Source organism: Chamaea fasciata, unplaced genomic scaffold (assembly GCF_029207755.1).
Source record: "Chamaea fasciata isolate MVZ Bird 193981 ecotype frontalis unplaced genomic scaffold, bChaFas1.0.hap1 SCAF_15, whole genome shotgun sequence".
Classification (NCBI taxonomy): Eukaryota; Metazoa; Chordata; class Aves; order Passeriformes; family Sylviidae; genus Chamaea; species Chamaea fasciata.
In genome coordinates, this window is record NW_027094100.1 from 4,788,759 (window position 1) to 4,813,309 (window position 24,551).

General features: G+C 37.7%; 1 protein-coding gene across 1 annotated transcript; it reads right to left on the reverse strand.

Moving 5' to 3' along the window:
• Nucleotides 1–2,462: 2,462 nt before the first annotated feature.
• Nucleotides 2,463–24,551, reverse strand: GABRA6 (gamma-aminobutyric acid type A receptor subunit alpha6). The gene is made up of 10 exons (XM_066196902.1): nt 24,514–24,551; nt 24,279–24,397; nt 23,948–24,015; nt 22,491–22,711; nt 22,305–22,387; nt 21,561–21,704; nt 20,946–21,098; nt 17,408–17,667; nt 7,592–7,852; nt 2,463–2,653 (listed from the first exon to the last, which is right to left on the reverse strand). The coding sequence occupies exons 1-10, from the start codon at nt 24,549–24,551 to the stop codon at nt 2,603–2,605; spliced, it is 1,398 nt and encodes a 465-aa protein (XP_066052999.1). The 3' UTR covers nt 2,463–2,602.

Here is a 24,551-nt window from a genome sequence, read left to right on the forward strand (position 1 = left end):
TCTTAGAGCAGCTTTAGCTCCTGCTCTTCCTATTGCACTACAGTCAAAACTACTGGAAGAAACCCATATCCCTTAATTTCCTTTTGATTTGTGTTAAGGAAATAAATATATATTATTTATTATAGTATTATTTATTTATTATTTATATTTTCTACAGAAATACATATGTATATATGCATACAGAAATATACACATATATATATATAAAACCTTTTTGTATTTATCTGCTCTTTTACTGTCTTGCTTGGTTGATTAGTGTTTGACTATAACCAGGATTGTTAAGAAGTGACATTAATTTTAAGTAATTACATTTATTCTAAGATATAGCTTGACATTATTAACATTACAGATTACGCCTGTGTCTCTACAAAGTATGTAACAGGATAAATACACATTCCCTTTCTACTGTTCAAAAAGCTGAGGAGAACCAACCCTTCTCTGTCATATCCACATGAAAAGCTCTTTGGAAAAAAAAAAACAGTCTTTGTGCTCATGTTGAAATGTGTTGTTAAAAACCAAGAGCTACTAAAACAATTTTAAGATGCTGATAAAGCTTCCTAATGGGGAAGTTACCACCATTTTATACACTGAAATACTACATTTCAAGAAAATAGTCACTATTTAGTAACTCTCTGCATCTGCTGTAAAATTAATATTTAGATTTCTTTTAAGCGAAGACCATATACAAAGTTTAGCTCTTTTAGTGTCACTTGTTCTACCATAGCTTTTAAACATTTTCATTTTGTGCATAAGCCAGTTTTAAAATACTCTGTAAACTCTTACAGATATTAATGTACTCAAAATAGAAATTAGTCAGTGAAGCAAGAATGAATACAGTTACTCCAAAAAATAACTTCTGGGTCCCGAGAGCATAACTTGCTTTTTTCAAAATAAGATGTATTTACAAATTATAAAATACTTGCTCAATATCCATAGTTTAATTTTTTCTTGCAACAGTATAGAAAGGCTGAAAATAGGAAAATTTTTCACAATTTTAGTTTGAAAGCAAAATAAAGAATTTCATGCACTTAGAAATACAAGTGTGCCAGCCAGAAAAAGGAAATTGCAAATGTGACATCTCTGTACAAACAATATTTATTATTGAGTTAAATCCTTAAATTGTTCCATTTAAGTCCTTCGAGTTAGAGAACAGGTTGTACAGAAAGGACTTCCCATGATCACTCCAGCTATCACACCAGTAAGAGCTCTTGAAATAGGAGGAGGAAAACAGCTGGAGCAAGGCCTTCAAATAGTTCAAACGGTTATAGTACCAAGAATAGAGTTGATGACTTACTAGAATCAATTAGTCAGCCTGTAAGTATTTTCTCACAGTCATAAAGATGTTTGTGCAGACAAAGCAGAAGACCCTGAATATCCTGAATATGTGCATTATTTCATGTTTCTGGTCAATTTTATTGTACTAAAATTTCAAGATGGGATGGAATCCTTAATTTTTATTTGGCTTCACATAAAACTTCTTTGTGAGCTCCTGACTCCTCCCAATGTCCATTACACCTCCAATAATCTGGTCTTGGGTTTGATTTGATTAGGCGTATGTTTCCTATTTACATTCTTGAAAAGGATAGTGGAGATGAAGGGTGAATGAAGAAATTCTGTAACTGTTTTGTGTTGAGAGTAGCAAAATATTATGACCTTTAAACTCTGAATGTGCTGGCAGTACTTTGGTTCTAGAAAACATTTCCAGGGAGTTTGCTACAGGCAATTCAGTGGAATCAGCTGATAAAAAGCTGTTCCTTAGCTAGTTATCGAGGCCTGCTTCCAGAAGTTCCCTGGAGCTGGAGGCCTGCATTCAGCCTGATGGATAGCTGTGTCTTTCTGTCTGCCCAGCTTTAAACCTTGAAAACTCCCTGAAATTCCAGTCTTCCGATTCTAGATCCTGCCGAGAAACTGGTTATTATTAGTCTGGTTGTACTTCAGTGGTGACTTTCAACAAAGTCACGCTGTGGTAACCAACCAGCTAAAGTACACACAAATAGCTTATATTTCGTATTTTTTTTATCTTGTATCTCATTCTTTGTGTCATCTCAAATATGAAAATTAAATTAAAAATAATTAAGAACTAATCTCTTTTATATGAAAGCATTAAAACATGATGGAATTACAGCTCCTTTTCATAGGATTTCTATCCAAAATTTCTTTGGGTCAATTTCAAGTGCTGGAAATTAGTACAACTCCTAAATTTTCAGTGAAACTATGCCAAGTTATACCATTTCAGAAACAGCTGAGTTTAGTAATCCTTATTCTATTAAAAAAACCCAAACTCTTTTATTGATGTTTCATATAAATAGAAACATTCAATTGTTTACAAATGTTTTAGAATAAATGAACATTCTTTCCTTTGACAATTAAACAAATAATTTAACAAGAACTTTTGTAGTAGAATCATTGTAAGAAATCATAAGAAAATTAGAACCCTAAGCAGTTTTCAGCTCTTGATTTGTCCAGAGTTTGCATCCAGGTAATGTCCAATATAAATATTCCCTGCTTGAAAACTGAGAGCACCTGTGGACAGATAAATCCTTTGCAGTCTCTGCAATCCTCTGTGACCTTGAGTGATTTCCTTGAAATCTGGAGCTGTTCTTCAGTTGGACTGAGGGTCATTTCGAAAATGCATTGCTGAAGGTTCAAAAAACTGGAAGAAAAGTTTAGAGAAGTTTAAGATGTGGGCTGTTAACCATTGTTAACAACAACTGAGTTAACCAACAAACCCACGTGATTTCTAACTCTCTCAGCAGACTCAAAATAGAACTGCACTACAAGGAGAATCCTCTTAGAATCTGATTCTCATTACCTGGATCATGAAAGCTCAGTTGTTAAGTATGTATGGCAATGACTGTTCCTCCTAAACTTTTTTTTGCAATGTTTAAACAGAAAAATGATGTAACAATATGCACTAAAGGCTTTATAATATCAATGTACTGAGGCTAATACTTTTCCTGCTCTTGTTTCTTTCTCTATTCTTTTTTCTTCCCACCTGACGTCATTAGCATCTTTGACTTATTATGTAACTCTTCTCCTGCCATCCTGCTATGTTCTCGGCATCCAAATAATATCCAGGACTCTGCAACTTTGGTCGATTCAGTGACTTTGTCTCTTCCTGTGCTCCCAAACAAAAAAGCTGGCCTCTGCCTCTTTTTCTGAATTTATCATCAAAACTTTAACATCATCTCCTTATCTAGTTTGATTCACACCATCATTCCATGCTTTATTACATGAGAAACTGTAATATAATGTTAAATATAAAAATTAAGATAGGTAAGTTTAGAAATAAGATGCATAAGATGATATGGCAGTGGCATATGCACTGTGAGTTATACGGCAAAGGTAGTATTAGCAGCTCTTTAAGCGACTCTTTGCATTCCAAATCAAGCAAATTTTAAAATAAACTAAGTGTGCAATTCACCTGCCAAGGTCACTGTCATAAATTAGTATTCAGCTCAAGGACTTAGGAAGATTTAAAAGAGAAAATAAAGCCAAAATATGTTATGTGACAAAATAAAAAGCTAGAATATCTTTTTCCTTTGTCAGAAAGTTTTGCTCCTCTTTTGAGAAGTTTTCTATTTGTGTAATTTAAACAAATGGGTCTTGTTTGTTACTGTGTAGGACTTCTTGTGGATGGCAGATATTACTGTACCCTGCAGAAGAACATGAACCACAGAAATGTGCCTGCTCCCCCCATCATGTATAAATCATGGGGATGCCACATCTTCAAACCTTCCACCTAATTTAATTGACCTTACACAGAGAGGGAGTAAGTCCTCTTAGAGTAACTCTGCTGCTTTATTTTTTTCATAGTTTAAATAGCACAGGGATATCACTATAGTTAGCACCCATCAGCATTAACTTATAAAAGCTTTTGAGAGAAAAAGGGGCTTATCTTACAAGTATCTTACAGCATTTTCTGTGGGCTAAAAACTAGCATCTGTTATATTTTATATATTTTGTAGTCCTTTGGTTATATTAGGTTGTACCAATACACAGTCTAACAAAACACAGACAGAGAACTTCACTAGTTTAATTTCTTTGTTTTGACCAATATAATTTTTGTTCTGCAATGCTATTGCTACTCCCCAGTGCAAAACCATTCACACTGAAATATCTTATGTACCAAGCTGCAAAGTGGACGGCTGCTATTGAGTGTTTTCCCACTTGTTCCAATGGAGAATTGAACCCTTTATTTAAATATTAAGACCAGAAAATGAATGTTATCCCAATCCATGTATAAAAAGCATTTAGGTAAATTACTTCATTTTAACCTGTTTTTTTTTTTTCTTCAGAGAATGGTGCTGCTTTGATTTAAACTATAGAAAAATATTAATCTTGCAAGGAAAGCTTGCTACTAAGCTTCATGGTTTGCAAAGCTTGACTTGGTGCAGTATGTATGGAAGTATAAATACAGAGCTCAGTCTAAGATATTTCTGTTGTCTGTCCAATCTTGGCTGCCCCTTGCTGTGAGGGTGGTGAGGCCCTGGCACAAGTTACTCAGAGAAGCTGTGGATGCTCCATCCCTGAAAGTTTTCAGGATCAGATTTACTGGACTTGGAGTAACCTGGTCTAGTGAAAGTGTCCCTGTCATAGGAGGGGTATGGAATTCTATAATTTTCAAGCTCCCCTCCAATCCAAACCAGTCTATGATGATAACATTCAAATGTTTAAAGGCGTGCATTTTATTAAAAACAGCTTCTTCTTTATACAAACTTCCTAATCAAAAAATGTCTGTGTAATTTACAAACTCTTAGTTTACATATATAGTAAGAGAAAAGGTGATTAACCTGAAGAGAAAATTATTGAATGGAGGGGGAAGAAAAAGTCATCCAAGGAGCACTTCGAAAAGTACAGTCCCCAAAATTCTCATAAATCTTACAAGATACAATACACAAAAATGACTTTTTCATTTCTGTAACATATGGTCCATTATTTAAGCCATAAGAAAATTGCTTAGTACTGTACTGAACTAGTACCACACAGCTTAGAAAAGAGCTCCTCATTTCATGCAACCCTGTGTCATTACAGTAACAAGGCTGCTCATTCCGCCTGAGGCTCTGAATCCAGAACATGAAGTATAAAACTGTTCTTGCTCTTCTTTCAAAGCCAAAGGAGGAGCCTGGCCAGAAAATAATGATAGGAGTTGAAAATGACCTTTGATTCCAGTGCTAATAACCAGCTTTTACAAACAGGTCCATGACAAGCCTGATTTATTCTCTCTGTGCCTCCAAAGACAGTAGGTAGCTGTTCGGTTTAAGCCCATGAATTGGTAAATGATGCTCTGCACTCCAATCTGCACTAACAAAAATCCTGGAAAGCTTCAAGAACTGGTGCACTGTATTATTTATTTCAATTAATTAATTAGACCTTTTTCCTTTTTCTGTTTTTCAAGCAAAAGTCCTACGAACTCAAAAAAGTAACTTAAGAAAGCTAATACGACTGAAATAACGCACAAAATACATTTTTTAACTTGAATAAGCTGAATGATACTGTAACAGCGTTAAATCTATTGGGCCTGAGGGAGCCAAAGATTATGTTTAACTGTCCTTGAAGCACGCCATGCTTTGTTCACCTAACTTTTGCATCTCGTATCTTTGAAATGAAAAGCTTACATATTTTTAATATATCTTGAAAGCAAAAAGAATCCTGGTTGTTGAAAGTAACAACTGGTGATACAACATTTGAATTAGAAACCTAACAGTGTGTATCACAATTATTATTAGTTATAACTGAATACACAAATGGGGAAATGTAATTTAGAAAGAAGAGCTTGGTCAAAATTTACACAATTGTTAATATTCTTCATAATTCAAAACACCCCAGCTGCCAATACTGTTCTCTTTTCTAAGTCTTGCTGCTGGGTTTCTGTCATTCTGTAATGCTACTACAGAACGTAATTTCTGAGCTTCTGAGCCTGTTTGTGAGCTTGCACAGTAGCATTTAAAAATATTTATAGTCAGCATTTAGTCCTAGACTTTGGAAGTATTTTAAAAGCCTGGTTCTAAATGTTATTATTAATATACACGGTTTAGTGTAAATATTTTATCACTACCAAGGGAAATGGCAAGTATGTTCCAAATATTTCTAGATCCAAAATGTGAGCGGTTTAATGAAATGACTGGAGTCTTGGCAAGCTATGCAAGCTGAGGAGGTGGCCTCTAAACAGAAGGTGTCATGATCAGACATGAACGTTTTCAATAACTCCCTTCTCTGACTGAGATAAGTAATTTGCACACATAGTCAATATTTTAACAGCAGGATCAGAAACTCTGGCACAAATGCTAAATTTAGCACTGGGCTGGGTTGGAGTGGCCAGGAGTTGGCAGCTGTGACCTCTTGAGAGACATCTGCAGGAACATTTGTAAGAGACACAGTCTCCTACCTTCCTGCCCTCACAATTCCATAGAAGCTGCCTGGCAGCACACTCCATCTCTGAGAGACAGCATTTTCCAGATCATACTGGTAGCAAAAATTAGAGTCTGGTAGAGCAGCAGCCTTCCAGCAGAGGTAAGGTGCCACCAATCAGCTGATCAGCACTGCCTTGTTTCCTTTCAATTGCAACATCTCTTGGCTGCCCACAAGATTTCCCTCAGCCTGCTTTACCCTTAATCTAGGAAATAAAGGTACAGCCTGACCCCCACTCATACCAGATTTCCAGCTTCTGTTTTTATTGATGTAGGGACTTTGTGCATTTGGTGCTATCTAAATACCACCATTATCTCTCTAACTGTTCTAAATAAACTAAATGTACCAATCATATTGACTGCAATATACAGTGAGATCCAAAACTCTATAGCAATGAGGCAAATGAATATATTTTTTACCAAGGAAATAGGACCCCATTAACTTTAGTTAGGCAAAAAAGGGGGAAAATAGAGATTTAAAGATTTAAGGCTTAAGGTTTAATGACTGCTTGCTGACTGATTATTCTAGACATGCTCAATTTTCAGGGCTCATGTCTCTTCGGGACCTCATGGATATCTTAAGATGTAATCAAGCTCTGCCTGATTCAAACAAACTTAAGCAAAGATTTCAGCTTTATCTGCATAAGACAGTACAGTTATATGGAAAAAAAAAAAAAAAGGAAAAATGTATTGAAATATAAAAAAATAGGGATTCTTGATTCACAAACTTTATACTGCAGTTATTAATCCTTTATACTATATAACAAAATTTTTGGGGAGACTTATGGTACTAGCTCACTGAGAAAACCTTAGGATATTAAAGTTCTTATCTCCTTCACTTCATTGCTTCAACAGATATTTCTACCCTTCCTACAAAAGGTTAAGAAATAGAAGATTTAAGATCAGTTTGTTTGCTGAGAATGACATCCTGTGCTATCTTACAGAGCATTTTCTGCTCAGTGCAGCATGGGTTAGAGAGAAGTATTTTCATTTCCCCTCCTCAAACAGCCTTTCTGCATTGTGCTGAGTGCTACAGCTCACTTTTTTGAGAAAACATTCTAGTATTACTCAGAAAGGACTGATGAACTGAGTTCCAACAGCGAAATGAACAGTTAAAATAATACTGGTCAAATAAACATATCACATATTGCAGATGAGTATTCAGAAAATTTACTACTCACTTCCATAGTGTCTTTTGAAAGATAAACAACCCAGTACACCAGGTTGAATCCTGCAAATGCCACTGGAAAGAGGATCCTGGAATACTGGTCGATTTTACTTGCACCTCCAATAGCTGGTGGTTGTGGTGGGGCTGGTGGAGGAACAGACAGGGGCTGACACTGGGATGCAGTATTTGATATTATGCTGGGTTCAGGAGACTGCTCTGCCTGAGATGTTATGGAGTTTACTCGCTTCTTCAGGTTAGAGTTCGAGTCAGAATGCTGTGAAAGAAAAAACAAAACGGAAAAAAAAAAAGGTGATACTTGGACACAGTCTTAGGTTTTGCGATCTTTAGACTTCTTTCCCCCTTTTAACTTAACTTTCTGATTTTATTGTTGATTCTCTGCTACAGTGCAATCTCAGAAAATAACAAAAGTAACCCATCTATACAGAAGGATATATATGTTTGTGGCCTAAAGCTTTCTTGTAAAGCCATGAAAGGATATGTGCTTTTCATATTTTTAACATTGTGTAAGTGGAAGCTCCAAGAGAAAAAAAGAAAAGATGGAGCTAAGAGAAAAAGAAGGTAACTGTGTAGATTGGTATGACTGAAGTTTGTGCAGATATGAATCAAGATTAAACAAAACAGCAATACAGGCTGGCTCAGGTGCAGTCTTCCCTGGCTGAACCCATTGGTGAGTTTGGTAAACACTGAACGGAGTCAAGCAGTCGTGCAGAACTAGAAAACTGCTGCACAAAAGGCAATGGACTAACTTTACAGCTGCTGAAGACATGAATGCTGAATTGTCCTCTTGTTTCTTCTAGGATAAAATTTAATTTTTAAATATTTCCCACAGCACTTCGATGCATACAGCTGAAGACAAATATACTTAACTGTAATGAGACGACTTTTATTTTCATTTATGGTGAAATGGAACCAAATTACTCTCATATTTTGTGCTGTATTCACAGCCAGGTCCAATTAATCTTCAGAAAGCTGTATTAAAGCTCTTAAGAAAACTCAGCCAGAACTCAGGGACATGTAGAGCTTTCCTCTTAGTTACAAAGCTAACATGTATATTCATTTTGTACATCTGTTTTATTTGGGGCCACATTGCCATTATTTTACTTTCCCAAGAGTGGAAGTAATAGAGTTCTTCCTTCCAGAATTGACTTAGGAATAGGATCTATCACAGGCTCTAAGTCTGCTCTAATAGATATCAATTAGCCACTATCACAAGAGTGTCCAACAGGAGGAGATATTCAAAAACCTTGCTGCTACTGCCATAGCCCACAATGGCCATTAGTGGATGCACAGCAGCAGCTCTAAGGTTCATCTGAAGGATGCTGAGAGTGACTTCATTTGTTTGTTTGTTTTGAGATGAAGTACTGTAGTGTTCTGTTAATCTGGAGCTTGAGCCTGAAACTTTGTCCATAAAACTCATTTCCCAGATTATTGATGAAAAATCTTGTGCAAAAAATCACACAATATACACAGATGTTCTTGGATTTGAATACAAAGCTTTTTCGGTCAGCAGAACAAGATGACCAAATGACTGAAGCAGATGAGGGAAGTCTTGGATAATATAAGTAACTCCCAATATAACAGCACATACATCTATAGTAAAATGAAAGACTAACAAGGATTTTAAGGTAGAAAAATGCTTTTAGATAGGCAATTTCCAAAGTCATTCATTGGGAGTGATTTAATGACAACCATTCACTTAAATGTAGCCTGCTGTCAGCATTTTTGGGATTTATCTTGCAGGATTTCTAAGCATGGAAACAGATTTTAGTCAATCAGATAAATGACTGAGTCACTAAAAGGAAAGGAAGCATTTTCTGAAATACATTGCCCACTCTTGTTCTTGGGACACAATTTCTAGATAACAGGCTAACCCAGCACAACCGGTGTCTCCTGGGTGACTTAAAATAGTTGTAACAGGAATTATCCTTTCAGAAGTCATTGTTACTGTCAGAGAATAGGAACAAGTGACATTTCCACAACAGGATGCCAAGTTCTGTTCATGAATGAATGGTATCCAGCTAAAATTAGGGAGAGATGGACTCCTCACAGCTGATTTTAGTCTAAATAAAAGATGAAAAGAACATCATTTTATTTCAAAAGGAAAAAGGTACTTTTTCTGTATGTATTTCCCTTACCTATTGCCCTTGTTCTTCCCCTACAACCAATCACCACTTCCAATTTGCCCTCTATACATTATGTGACAGTGTCTTGTTATGAATGGGTATTAAACAGCACTCCTGCCCTGTGCCTATCTGGAACACAGATGTTTAGTTTTGTTTTTTCCAGTAACACAGCAAGCAACAGACAGATTTAAATGGAGGATGATCTACAGATGTGTCACAGAAACAGAAAGAGGGTTATCCATGTCCACTTGCACTAATCATAATAATAATCCCACTCTATAAACAGACTGGCTGGCTGAACCTTCCTGTTTTCACTCAACCTCTATTCCATTTAGTCTACATGCCCTGCTTTGAGTTGTAAGGTATCTTGTTTTTCAGTTTACTGTGGAACGACTTGACCTTTTGTGAAGACTATGTGGTTCCTAAAAATACAAGTGTTAAGGTGAATCTGAGCCCTTTTTATCTACAATATTCTGGTACAAGGTGGGTCAAATTCTACCCTGGATTATTCGAGCATGAATCAGAAACTACAGTGCCGTGGTGATGGAGTTAATAGTAAGTCGAACAGATGTAATGTTTGACCTTTGGATGATGTTTAGTACTGAATATATTTAGAATGTGGAGGTAGTAAAATCTTTGTGATAATTTCAATAGGCACTTGGAAAAGTGTAATCCTAGTCATTAATTTATTTATTTTTATTAAATATCATTCCTATAGAAGGAGGATTGCTAAAGTAGGAGGATTATCTCACTGTGATTTCATCTCAAGAAAAACCCTGAGCAGTTCTTTACGCTGTCTTTAATAGTCCTGTGTCCTCATAACAGCAAACTTGGAGTGAACTCCATTTTCTTCTAAATCCCTACTCAGAATAAGGAATTCTATGTCCAAATTTATCTCAGATGTGTAATAAGGACGTTCCTCAGTATGGGAGTTGTTTGTAGACAAGATTGCTTCCCCAGAACCACAACTCATATTTTCACTGGAATTCACTGCTAAGCCAAGAAGAGGAGGCAATGAGGAGACCATATAATTTCTTATTTCAGTTCTTCTGAACAGCAGCTACAGTAATTTATCTACTATATCTAGCTTTAACTTCTCCTTTTGACAAAGATTACACACAATAACATCATGAAATGTTAACAAAAACAGAGAGAAAATGGAAATGAATAGCCTATTTTGCATAGCTCACCGAGCCAGTTGCTCGAGTAAGGACTGTTTAACAAGTAGCAAGAACAAGAAGCCTGAGGCACAGCATACTGTGTCGTAAGGAAATAATGGATTTTCTTAAGTTACTGAACCTTGATTCAGAGGAGTACTCCTGCACTCATGTGGAATGTTAGCCCATCAGGCAATTAAACTTGCAACTCCGTATGAGTAGGCAGTGACACAGACCAGATTGCCAGTTCATTGTTTAATGTGAGACACCCTCCCACTGGACTAGACAAACACTGGTATGTAGATGGCCTGTAAGGTACAGTCTGCTTTTCCATTAAGCTTTTGCAGCCAAGATATCTCATCCCCTGGAATACTCACAAAGCACTGTCATCCCATCTATAAAGCTCTGCTCTCTCACAACTCTCCTCAATATCACTAGAATTTGCTTATACTCAGAACATCTCAGGAGGCTTTCACCTAATTTCTTGCCTTCCAGATCTAAAAAAATACAGCATACATAACCTTGGAGTAAACAGAATTCTTTGTCTGCTCTTTCTGATTCTTTTGGTGCATGCTAACTGTGATTTATGAATGCACTTTGTTCTTATGTTTCTTTCCCTCAAGAGATTTCTGTAATTCATATTTGTAGAATTCTCTTCTCTGTTGCTTTGTACTGCAAATGCATATTCTCACTATCAGTTTAGTTTATGGTCTAACAGTAACATGAGTGTCTTATATATGCAACCCAGATACTGGCTAACTTTAAACAAATGAATGTCTGTATGTCCTTCCTTATCTCCCTTTTACTCACATCTTTTTCCTGTTAGCAATGCAGTAAAAAAGAGGTTCATGAGAATAAACTCTAAAAGTTTAGATTAAAAAAAATGTGTTATTTCTTCTTTTTTTCATCATTTATTTAAGACACTGAACTTTCCTTATATCAAAACACACACACACACAAACCAACCTAGAACCAGAACTCAGTGTCTGTAAAAGGAAGAACGCCTAATTAAATATGTAACATTTTTTGCCTCTACTCATTAGTTGATACAGTTCGAGTAATTTCAACCCTTACAGACATAACAGCACATGCTAGTGACCTATCTCCCAAAGGGGGAGTTAAACATAGTTTAGCCCCTACATCCACCAGTGTGATCTATAAAAACTCTCCTTAGCTATTGAACAATCCATACACAGCATCATCCAGCAGCGAAGTTTGTTACAGTATGCAACATCATCTGTTGGCCACGTACTAAGGAACCTCATTCAACACTGTGCAGTTTCAGTATCCATCTCATGGCAGAGATTCATCACAAACCCTAATCTGGATGCTTCTTTGAATGTCTCATCTGTGGGATCTGAATTTAAAAAAAAAAATCTATTGCAAATAATGTGTATTGTTTATAAACAGTGTCCTGCATAATCAAAAGCTGAATATAGTTTAGAAGTCATTAACAGCCCTGGCTTTAGGCATCTCTTTTAAGTTATCTTTGTTAGAAACACTGAGGAAAAACATGCAGACTTATTTTCATTATTTTTTACCCTAGTAAAAGGGTTAAATCACTTGGGTTAAATTACTCACTTGGAGCATGGGAAAACCATGTTCAAATCTTTTCCTAACCTCCAGGAAGTGAAATTCACTTCTCTCAGAATATAGCCTGAACATCAGGTGAAGGTGAATAAGGGGAGAGGCTGTTATCTTAATACTTCAAAGCTATTTTATTTTGCATGGAAAAATCTAAAGATCTATATAGGCAGGAAGCATAACTGAAAAATACCCAATGCCCATTGTATTAAAATTGCTGTCATACAAACCAGATATGCAGTAAGGAGACCAGAGAGTGGAACCCTGGTCATTCTCTTTTCAATGGGAATGTGCTGTGGTACAGTTTCTTCCTAACGTTTATTTGTAGCATGCCAGAAAAAACATATAATTGGCACAGAGCCTCTCTTCTGTCAAAATTTGTTTTTACATTAAACAGATTTAAATTTTCGAAGCCACATTTGGCTCTTACATCTATCAGTGTCTGTCCATATGGTTTTTTTCCTATAATTAAATTTATTTTGTTTTGTTCTTACTACCCTCCTGCAAAAAAAGTACATTGAGGGATTAGGCCTCAATGTTCTCAGTGAAGACCTTAAAGCATGGAGCTGTTTCTAGGGTGAATACCTAAAGGGTGGTTGATGATCCAGATAGAAGAACTCTGTTACACCAGGATGCTCATTAAACATACTCAATATTTTCTGACATAATTATAGGAAACTAAATCCTCTATACCAGTGACATATGGCTGCTCTGCAGTTGGTCAGGGTTGTTAGAGAGAATAAGAATCTTTCCTGCCCAAGCCGTGTTGTTTTGAAACACAAAGCTGGAGGGAGAAGGAAGCTCTCCCAGAGGTATTTCACTGCTCTGTGCTGATGCCTGTTATAACACGAGGTCTCTTAGAACATAACTGTAATCAAGCTGTTACAGGGTGGTAATCTTTTGCCTTTTACATGTAGCCTCTCACATGGAAAGGCTGTCTTTTGATCCATGGGCTTATTACTTCCAGACCATTCCACCAAGCATTACTGCAAATGGTGTGCTCCACACTGTGTCACTAATTCCCCTTCCCTACAACTTCCAGGACTATCCCTAGGAAAAGAAAACCATCAAGAGGGAACAATGCAACTGATAAAGAAAACATACATTTGAAATGGATTTAAAAGCTAAATGCCATCACAGTTCTATATGTGTATATGTAAGATGTTTGGTATTAACATGCTGAAACCAGCTTGGCCACGCTATGAGTAAGAACAGGTTTGTGTCAGGGTCCAGATGAATACTCAGCTTGTTGCCATCGTGTTCTGCAGTGGAACACCCAGAGTTTTGTATTTCACACAGGGATTGCCTGCAGCTGATGAAGAGAGCAAGCCAAATCCTGCTCTCAGTTAACTGAGGTAAATGAAGAGGCTTTCCTGGAGCCAGCCCAGGCCTGGTGGGCTCTCAGCTCTCTGCTGAGCACACGGGCAGGCACATCTCTCTCACTGAACCTACCACAGCTCAGTGGCTGCAGCATTTTCTCCTACTTTCATTCTACAGTAGAGCAGAATTTGCTCTTCTGACATATTTCTTTCCTGAGTGTACAGGCTTTTTGGCTACATTATAAAAACCAGCATGAGAGACTTTGGTTTATTTGAATAAAGCAAAATTTTAAATAAAATTAACTAGATTGAAGAGGAAAGAAGGCTGCTGGATAATATTTTAAATTTTTTTGTGGGTTTTTTTTCAAGAAACATTTAATCTGGAATTTAAAAAAAAAAAAAACAACCCTGTAGATACTTTAACCTTGATTCTAGGCCCTCCCTCAAGCAGGAAAAGTTTCTAACTGGCTATTTTGTAACTCTTTTCTATTTTCATTTATACCAAACCCATTTATGCCAAACTCCCTGGGCTTCTTAAGTGGTACTGGGTTTACCTGTCATACAAAAAATACTAGTTCAGACATCCTAAGATTATTCCCACCATGATTTCCTTTACCATTTCAGGCAAGATAAAATAATAGATCATTAAAAATATACAGTCTGTGTGTTATTCTTAATGTTGCTCCTGGTAGGAGAGTTCCACTGGCATTATGAAGTACATTTGACTTCATTGCAGAAATGGCCTCTCTGAAACCAAGTAAACCTTTAAGTCCTCAAGTAAAAATATCAGCTGACTTTTAAAAATGCAAAAGACAGCATTTTTGACACAGTTTGCTAATCTTCCTCCTATGCTTAAAATTCTAACAACTCTCATGCATTGAAAAATCACACATAAAAATATTACAATTACAAAATAGATGGAAAATTTTACTATGCTATCTAAAAGAGTAAGAAGAAGTTAAAAAGAAAAAATATCATAGATTAGAAAAGGCACCAAAGTACAGGGTATGAAAGAATAAAAAGATGTTTTTAAAATCAAATAAAGTAGACTGTTAAAAATTATGTATAAGATGTGGATTCTCTTAAGCTTTTATTTCTAGTGACTTGGAAAACACTTTTTAGAAGAGAGGCAGAGAAAATGAGAAGAAAATACAAAAGGAAGAGTAGGAGAGTAAGCTAAATTATCAAAGAGGCAAAGAATCAGAATTGGGCACTGTAGCAATCAAGAAAAAAAAAAAAAAAAAAAAAAAGAGAAAAATCCAGAAGCAAAAGCATTGAAAGGATTTAGAGGTAAAGAACTGGAACAAGTTGTGGAATACAGGGAAACAAAGAGTAAATTGGGACCTCGGAAAGGACTTCCTAAAACCACATTAAGAAAGAAACTGAGTATTATGCTGTGTACCTTACTTAAAAATAACTGCCCTAGCTGCAGCAATGTAGCTATAGAGGCACAAGGCTCAGTGAGAATGACAGTCTTGAGCACATGGTCATACACTCATGCAATCAGCCTGTGTTAAATACACTATTAGCATTCAAATTAGACACTTCAGGTCTGTTTCATATGAAATTACATCACTCACTGCAGCACATCTATTGATGTGACAACACACAAAAGTTCCTTCCCCCTTATCTCCACCAAAGAAAAAAAAAACAAACCTTCTTAAAATCTGTTATCCTGCAATCATTCCTTTTTCCCAGAATGCCCTTCTGGAAGGGAATCTTTTAAATCCAATAGCTAATTCTTCTAGAAGCCTTTATGACTACATCATCTTGCCTTCAATTTCAAGTACCCTTCATTTTTATGATCTCACTGAGTTTGCTCTATTACTGCAGTTCTCATAGAGAACTGATCCTGGGAGAAAAAAGTGGTGGACATACAGGGCTTGAAAACTACTGTCTTGCTATGAGCAAGATCAGGTCTGTAGAGTTTTGTGGACATTGTGGGCTGTTTTAGAGATTGAGTTTACTTTGGGACCTAAATGTTGTGGAATTTACTACTCTTCTAAATATGGATGATGTCAGCTAGATGTAAATAATTTCCTTGAGAAAATTGTTGCAGGGTGCTTGCTAGATATGGATTTTATTCCTAGATTTTTTTTCCTGGTTTTTACTTGGAAAACCTAACAAGTTAATATTTACAAAACAGGAAGGAGTGTCTTCGGCTTGATCTTTTCTTGTTTATGGCTGAAGACCTTGATAAGAAATCTGAATCTTTTAACTTCTTCATCTTTTATTCATTTGTTCAACAGAAATTTTATATTTGGTGCTTAGCTTGGTCTGCTGTGATTCATAGACCATGTAAATCTGGAGGAGCCCTATCATCAGGAAGAAGTTCTTAGCTTATCTGGGCAGAAGCAGAAGATTATTTTCTGGAACAGTTTTTTTCCTGAGACTGGGAATGTGAGGGGGGTGGCGGCAGTGGCTGTGAATGCACCAGCAGCACATTCAGAGTCAGACTAACTGTTTCCACACTGCTCAGCAGGGAATTCAGTGGAAACAATAGTAGTGTATTTTGGTTTGTATTTTCCTTTCTAGGAAACATCCCTATGATTAACTCAAACTTGAATAAGAAGGTGTGTGAAGGACAGGTCCAAGCTGTTTTTCCTCTTTAAGATGTAGCAGCTCTCAGTATTTTCTTCATGCTATATAAAACCAGGTGAACTTCTTGGGTTTTTTTCTGATAGTTTGTCCTCCAAAAAAGAGTCAGCAAAACTTATTGATTATGATTTTAATAGTTTGAAAGTACTTAAATGTTGTAACTTGAAATGCTATTAATCAGCAAATGTGGAAAAATTGCTATATGGCAGGTAAAAGGTGTTGCCTTGATATGGGCACCTCTCAGATTGACTGCCTTATTCAATTACAGATTCAGAGGCTTTGCAAAATGTCATTCAAATTCTGTTATTTCTCTAAAAATGGAAATCATGGTGGTAGTAAAATTGATCTTCAAACAGGAAGGCCACAGTGATAAATATATTAACATATGTTGTGAGACAGCATTCACGATTTAGCATGAGATTTACAGAGAAAAATTTGCAAGCAATTCTGGCAGTTTTTTTGATACTAGAAAGACTTCCTGTCTTTCAAGTGCAATAAAATCCTTCATTTATGTTTTTTTTTCCCCCCAAGCTTCCACCAACACAGATTTCATAAAGGTAACAGATGCCAAGTTTATATAAAGGCTAATTACCCATCTTCCAGATGACTCACTTATGGTCTGTACCCTTGTACTACAGTGATTCCATAATCGTCTGGCCAATGCACATGTTCTTTCCATTGTACACTGTCCCACAAATTCTGCAGACTTACTGGGAACCACAGCTGCCTGACCACACTGCCTACAGCATTGCTCGAGAGAAGTATCATGGATAACAGTCTAATGGCTTTCCTTAAATATCTTGCCAAATAAACACGTCTCTAGAAAATCATATTGCAAATTTAAATAAACACTACAAACAAATGAAGTATTTTCGTTTTCTGGAACCAGAACAAAGTCTTTGACAAACAGACACAATCTGGTTACATAATCTGTTTCAGGTTAAGATCACTTTAATATTGTTTTGCATTCCCTGCTTCAGCTGCCTGTTCCTATATGATGCTTATTATCAGAAAAGCAAGCAATTACCGAGACAATCTCGTCCTCTGCCGGTACAGTTGCTGCTGATAGTGCTGCTGCCAGTGCTGCTGCCCTGGCTGCCTTCCTCATCGCTCTCTGAGTCTGGAGATTGGTGAAGTAGTTGACAGCTGCAAACTCAATAAGTGCAGAGAAGACAAAGGCAAAGCAGACGGCAATGAACCAATCCATGGCGGTGGCATAGGACACCTTGGGCAGAGAATGGCGAGCACTGATGCTTAGGGTGGTCATAGTGAGGACTGTGGTGATTCCTTGGGAACATGAGAAGGAAATGGGGGGCATTAGAACTTTGCTTCAGCCCTGCTACTCTTAAATTCATATATATGAAAAAAACCAAAGCACAACACCCTTTTTGATTTTAGCTCTCATCCTACATCCCAGCTAAACAACAAGACTTCTAAGTATTTTGTATCCTTAAACAACTCATAACTGGAGCATCTAAAAGGCCTGCAAAAACTTCCTTAATGCATTGAGCCGACTGAAAAGCAGGGTAACAAAATTCTACATGGTGCAGCTTTTTAGAATTGTTATAAACATGGCTATAATAAAATCCAGGCCCAAAATACGACCTCAAAAGGAGGTTTTCCTTGGGGTGGGTTAATAAGTGGAATGTTTGGCAGAAACCTGGATTCACATATTGTCATCCCTCAACAGTGATCCTCTCTTTCTCTGGCTGTTGTACAAGACAGACCATGGCTTACAGAAGCCTCACTAAATCAGTCAAATTCTACATTAAAAACAGTCAGAGCCTGATCCAAACATTTCAAGTAATAACACTTTGGTCCCCCGAGCTGCTGTCTTTAATCACTGGATACATTTTTTGAGATTCATTAAGAGTATCTTGATTTGAAAGCACCCGTAGTTACAAATAGTGAAGAAGAGAAAAGCTACTTCTCTAGAGCTGCTTATCTATTTTCACAGAGCAAATCTGGTCATGTAGCTCATGGGCCCCATGGTGTTCTTCACATGAATTCATGAATTTATTCTTTCTGTGTTGGAGTGTACAGCATTAATAATGTAGGAAGTATGCTTATTTCTTACTGCTGCCTGATACATGCAAAAAATGCAAGAACAACCTCAATCATTTACATACAAGCCCCTGTGACTCATATTTACTTATAATTATGCCTGCTAGAATGTAAAAACTGTGGGTATTTAAAGACAGTAGGGTGGAGAATATCCTCCTGTCCTATTCTCTGCAGTTGGGAAAGGGTAGGTGGCAAAGCAAAAGATGTTATAATGTCATATTGTAATGCTCATGTTGAGTTGATGAAGCAAGATGCTGTGAATGATGCTCAGAGGAAAGGATGCAGTGTCATAGCATATTGCAGCATCCAGACAGGGTGACATTATTTTCAGACTTCTCTGCAACTCTTTCACATGATGTGGCTTGCCAGCTGTCTAAGGTTAACTACATCCCAATGTCATTACTTAACACGTTTTAATGAAATACAAATAGGAGATGGTATAGAAATATGTAGGATCCCTATTTCTTCCAAATCTGCCAGACTCATTTTACAATATGAATACAACTATGCTGAGATGTATTTCAATTTCAAAGGTCCAGAATGAACTTTTTGAAATGATGTGTGATTAGATTAGAATCTGTCCATGTGCTAGTTAGTAATAAAGTTGATATATTCTGTGTCTGAATAAAAACTTACTGCAGCAGGAATTTAACTTAGGAATAGGTCTCCTATTCTATTACAGATATAGATAAGAATTCTCTCAATGTGGAGTGAATATTGATGAAATGCTCTGCACTGTGGAAAGCTACTTCATCAAACTGAATACCAAATTACAGTTGGTAAACTGTGCAACTGCTGATTGTTTACCCTTGTCTTTACATTTTGAATATTTCTTAGTAAGTTTTGAAGAATATGTTACATAATGCAAACACTGAAAACTGGTTACTGGCATCCATTTTGGAGGTAAACAAAGTCCTTAAATTATTTGGTGCTGAGAAACTGGTTTAGGCACATCATTATTCTTCTTCTATTAATTTCTCTTCTCTCAAACTTAGTTTTGGGGCTTACAAGTAAAAGTCAAAATTTATAATTCAAGCATTTGTATGTTCAGTATGATGTATTTTGAACCTTTTCCATTTTAAAACCTTTTTTTTTTTCACTGAAAAAGACCAGAAGTCTTTTTTTTGTCATAAGGAATTTTCTCTCTTTTCCATAGACTAAGGTATTCAGAATCCATGGGATTTTGAGCGAGTCAGGACTACAAATTCACACTCTGCCCTGGGAGAAATACGAATGGAATAAGGATTGAAATATTCTTTTAAAATGCCAAGATTACTATTTTCCACAATACAGAAAGGTGTTTATTTTGCTCTTTTTATAAAATGTTTGCTCAAGTCCATGTTACTCTTCAGTACAACACCTAAGAGCTGTTATTCCAGTGTGTTTGAGGTATTTATATAATTATTACCAAATTGGCTACAGACCTACTTGCACATCTCTTCAAGCACGTACAGTTACCTTCCATGCCCACTATGTTGCAAGTACATTTTACTCAAAATGTAGAGGATGTAACTCTACAGTCCAGAGATACAACATGAAGCCAAATCAGGTAGCATCACATCTGGAGTATAAACCTCATATATATATATATATATATACATACACATGTACACATATACATATACATATATATATATATATATATATGTATATATATAAGGAGACTCAAAGCATTGAGAGCATTAATTCAAACCACTGGAAAGAAAAAAAAGGCTCTGCCACACAGTATGAATACATCTCTCTCATTATGACTTCAGCCTGTGCTAGGGACATTATTCATCTCACTGATCTTTATCCATCGAAAGTCCTTGTTAGTTGTTTAGATACCTCTGCAGCCAAGGAGAAGGGAGCACTCCAGAATGAGTGTTAGATGAGGTACATGTCAGATAATAACTCCATTCCATGTGATTTTTTTTTCTTTCAGAGCTTTAACTCATATTGGTTTCACAAGATAATAAATCCATAGAAAAAAAATCCTCTTTAAAAAATGAATAGGTTGGCATTTACTTTGAAATTGTCCCTTCCTGTGTACAAAAATATATTGAAGATCATAACAAACAAGTCTGGCTAACCAAACATTCTGAGTCAAGAATTTTGACCCTTACAGGCAAAATGACTATCATTTGGTTTCACTTTAGTATTTATTTTGCTGACTGAAACTTACTAGCTGCCTTTGCTAATCCGCCCTGGATTACAGCATCTGATTGATACAATGGATTCAATACAGTGAATGGAATGAATGACAAAAGGAAAAACACAAATACCAGCCACGGTTCTTGCTGGAACAGATTCTTTGTTGATCCAAAACACAACTTGAGACAAGACTACAGTCATGATGCATGGAATGTATGTCTGAATGAGATAGTAGCCTATTTTCCTCTGCAGATGGAAATAGAGCAGCTGGAGTGAATATTCACCTAAAACAAACAAGTAATGAAAGGAATGAATGAATGGATGGTAGATGTGATGCTGAGCTGTTCAAAGACCTTAATGCAGCATACCAAAAACTGTCCTGGCTGGAACAGACTCCTTATTAATCCAGAAAGACACCTGAGAAAGAATGACTGTCATAATGCAAGGAGTGTATATCTGTATCATGAAGTAGCCCATCTTCCTTTGCAAGTGGAAATAAACTGTCATGATTACATATTCACCTGTTAAGAGACAAGTATGTCAGCATTATTTTGGCAACATGTGAGTGAACATTATTGGCTTAAACCCAACATAATATGTTCTGATGAAATCAAAGACTTCCTAGTGCATAATAGAAATAAGCTGCTTAAAAAAAGGTAAAGTGACCTTATGGAAACAGAGCAGAATAATATTCGTTTTATGTATTGTTTCTACTGGGGTGGAAAGCCAATGGGAATTCTTAAGAATCTCATAAAAAATTCTGTGTTTGATGGGACTGTATTAAAAAGCTGTCTTTTAAGAAACAATGGTTAGAGTCTGTCCAAGGGTTTTACTTTTTAAAATGGCAAAACATGCTTAATTTCATTCTATATATATAGATATATATAAAAAAAGAAGAAGAAGAAAACACCAACAAAACCTCCCTGCAATTTATTATCAAGATGTTTCACAACACCAGTAGTTTCCACATGGCTCCATCTTACCTGTGTTAGATTTAATTGTTTCACTAGATACAGTTTGCCCGATGAGGTCGTACTGGAGAAGACTGGAAGATTCCTGTGGTACTTCTACTGAATGCAATGGTCCTTTTTTCCAAGTATAAATTATTTCACTTTTTGGATAAGCATCTGAGTAACAGAGGGGAAAATTGCTATTACTAATTATGTATTTTCTAAGCAATTGAAAAAATAAGTAGAATAACTGTAGCTTATTGTAGCTCAAATGCCCACAGAAACATGCATCCTACTCCAGTAAGTTCCCTAACCTCAGTAGTGACAAAATTTTTTAAAAAGCAACAGTAAGAGAAAGGTTGAGGCGGCACCTGAAAGGAACCAGCTTTCGCTTCTTAATTTTCTGTAAAACATACGCATTGATTACCATATAGCTCAACTAAATATGTTTAAAACTGATCACCACAGACTACATATTTTCAAAATTATAAGTAATACAGTAAATGTAGCAAAGGTTTTATGATTTGTTGAAGGACCAATTTTGACTACCAGAAGAGGAAGAATAATAAACAATAAAACATTCAACAGTCACCCTTCAGTGAATAAATCTTTAAATCTTTATCCATATGAATGGTCTGAGTCTGAGAAAAAATTAAAATTCGAGTATAAAAATACAACTTTAAATTTCAGCTATGTCAATACGTGGTATCTTAGGATCGTCTGACCTTCTGACCAAATGTGTTACTTTAACAAACTGAAAGACACAGAAAAACTTACAGCTTCCAAATTTCAGTGGACAAGCATGTCCATCCATTGGGAAGTTCACCAACCGCATAGGACAATCAGCATTAATGGTTAGTCTAGAATACACAGTTGTAGACAATGAAAAAAATATGGTATGTATGAAAATGCTGATAGAATCAAAAATACAGGTCAACCAAAAGCAGAAAAACAAGCACTCACCTCATTGTGTAAAGAATAGTTCCATTCTGCATAATTCTGAAAAGTTTGTTAGGAGTTGTCATATTGTGAGCAATTGATTTTTTTCCATTTCTAAAAAATGTGTCTGGTGTCCAAATTTTACTGACCATTAAATTGTTCAGTCTCAGAATTTCAGTTGGCCCACTAAACTTCAACCTCTCATCAGTCCATGTCTGACGAAAGAAGACATCCATCGTGTATTCCTATGGAAAATAAATAGGGGTTGCCTTCTGTGTGGGGGTCAGCAGTCCCAAGTGGCTGTGGGGACAGTAGCTCCATGAGACAACCTCACACACATGTCAGTGGCACTTCATTTAATAATGCTTAAACACTCAATCCTATTATCATTAAGTAGTTACTAAAAAAAGTCATCCATGAAAACATATCTTATTTTCTTACTATTTGAAGAATAGCTCCAAATGGATCAGTGAATCGATAATTTGACATGAGTAAGGGGAAAAAAACGGCCCTCATTGTACTTTCATAGAAAATAATTTCATTCAAGTGCCTGAGGGCTAAGGAAGTACAAATGCCTACCTTTCAAAGTGCAAGACCAAACTACCAATGTTTAATTGCCAAAAAGAAACAAAAATACATGCTTGATGACTCTTCTAAAGCTTCCTTTGGATAGTCACAAAGGACTGATCTGAGTCACATCACAGCAGGATTATGGTGTCAAGTTAATATTAATCGATGGGACTTTTTTCAAGAATTCTTAGTAATATTTTCACAAGTCTTCAGAAAAGAGCTCTCTGCAGAAGTTGCTTAGGAAACAGAGCTCAACCTGGCCAAGGGCAAATTTTGTAAGAATGCAAGGTTATGCCTTCTCTTCGACTGACTGATGAAGAACAGGGGGAAAACTCTGGCAGTCCTTGGAGCCCACAGCTCCTGGCCTGCAAACTGGACCGCAGGCTCAGATGAGCCGGTGCTAGAGGAGTGCACAAGGGCAAAAATAGCAGCCCAAGTCAATCTCCAGAAAGAGAGCAGCAATGTCTTCCTCACTTCCACGACTTAGCATGTTCCTAGGGGCTGCTGCTGTACTTGCCGGAGTTCAGCCAAGGCTACAGGAGCCCGAGTTTGGGGACAGCCAGCACGGCCAAGGGCGGCTGTGTCGCCAATGGCACCATTCCCTGCAGCTGCTCGCTCGGCTGCCTCCTACCAGACTGCGCTCCGGAAAGCTGTCCTGGCACACGGGTGCTCACCATCTTCTTCACAGGGTTAAAGAGGTATCTTTTACCTCACCTGAGGCTATGAGCGCCCAGCCCCGGCTGGCGCGGCCGGGAAATAGCTGTATGCAGCTCTGGCCAAACTGCTCTGCTGGGCCCTAGAGATTGTCAAAGAGATTAAGCCTCGTAATCTGCTTTAATGACGGTCAACTCAGATGCCATCGTAATGAATCCCGGGAAAACAGAGCAGGGGCGGCGAGCAGGGGCCCTTACCATCTCCACGTCGGACACCGGCCCGAAGCTGGTCACGTAGATGTCCGTCTTGACTTCTGTCACGGCGCCTGCGGGACACAGAGAGGGGCTGCGAGACGAGCGGGGCCGGGGCTGCGGGGCCCCCGCTTCGAGGGCAGTGGAGACGCCCCGCAAGAGCCGGGGGTTGCGGGGCACGGGAAACTTTGCTGCTTTGCTGCCGCTTTTGGGGTTCCACCGCCTCCCCTCCTGCCACGGGTGCGGGACGAGCCGCTGCCGCCCGGGGCGGCCGGAGCGCTGCCGCTCGCCCTTCCCCACCCGCCGGCTCCCCGAGGGGACGGGGCTTCCCCGCTACCTCCAAATCCCGGTCGGAGCCTGTTGTCGTAGCCGTCCAACAACTTGTCGAGGATGCGAGTAATGTTTTCCGAGTAGAGGTCCGCCCCGTCGCCCTGGTCCCCCAGCGCCGTCCCCACGCTGCGGGGAGAGGCGAGTCCCCGTCAGTGGCGAGGCCGCGGCGCCGGGCAGCGCAGGAGGGCAGAGCCCCTCGGCCGCTGCCCCGGGCCGCGGGGAGCCCCGGGGCTCTCACTCACCTCACAGCGACACAAGCCCAGGCCAGCAGCAGAGCCAT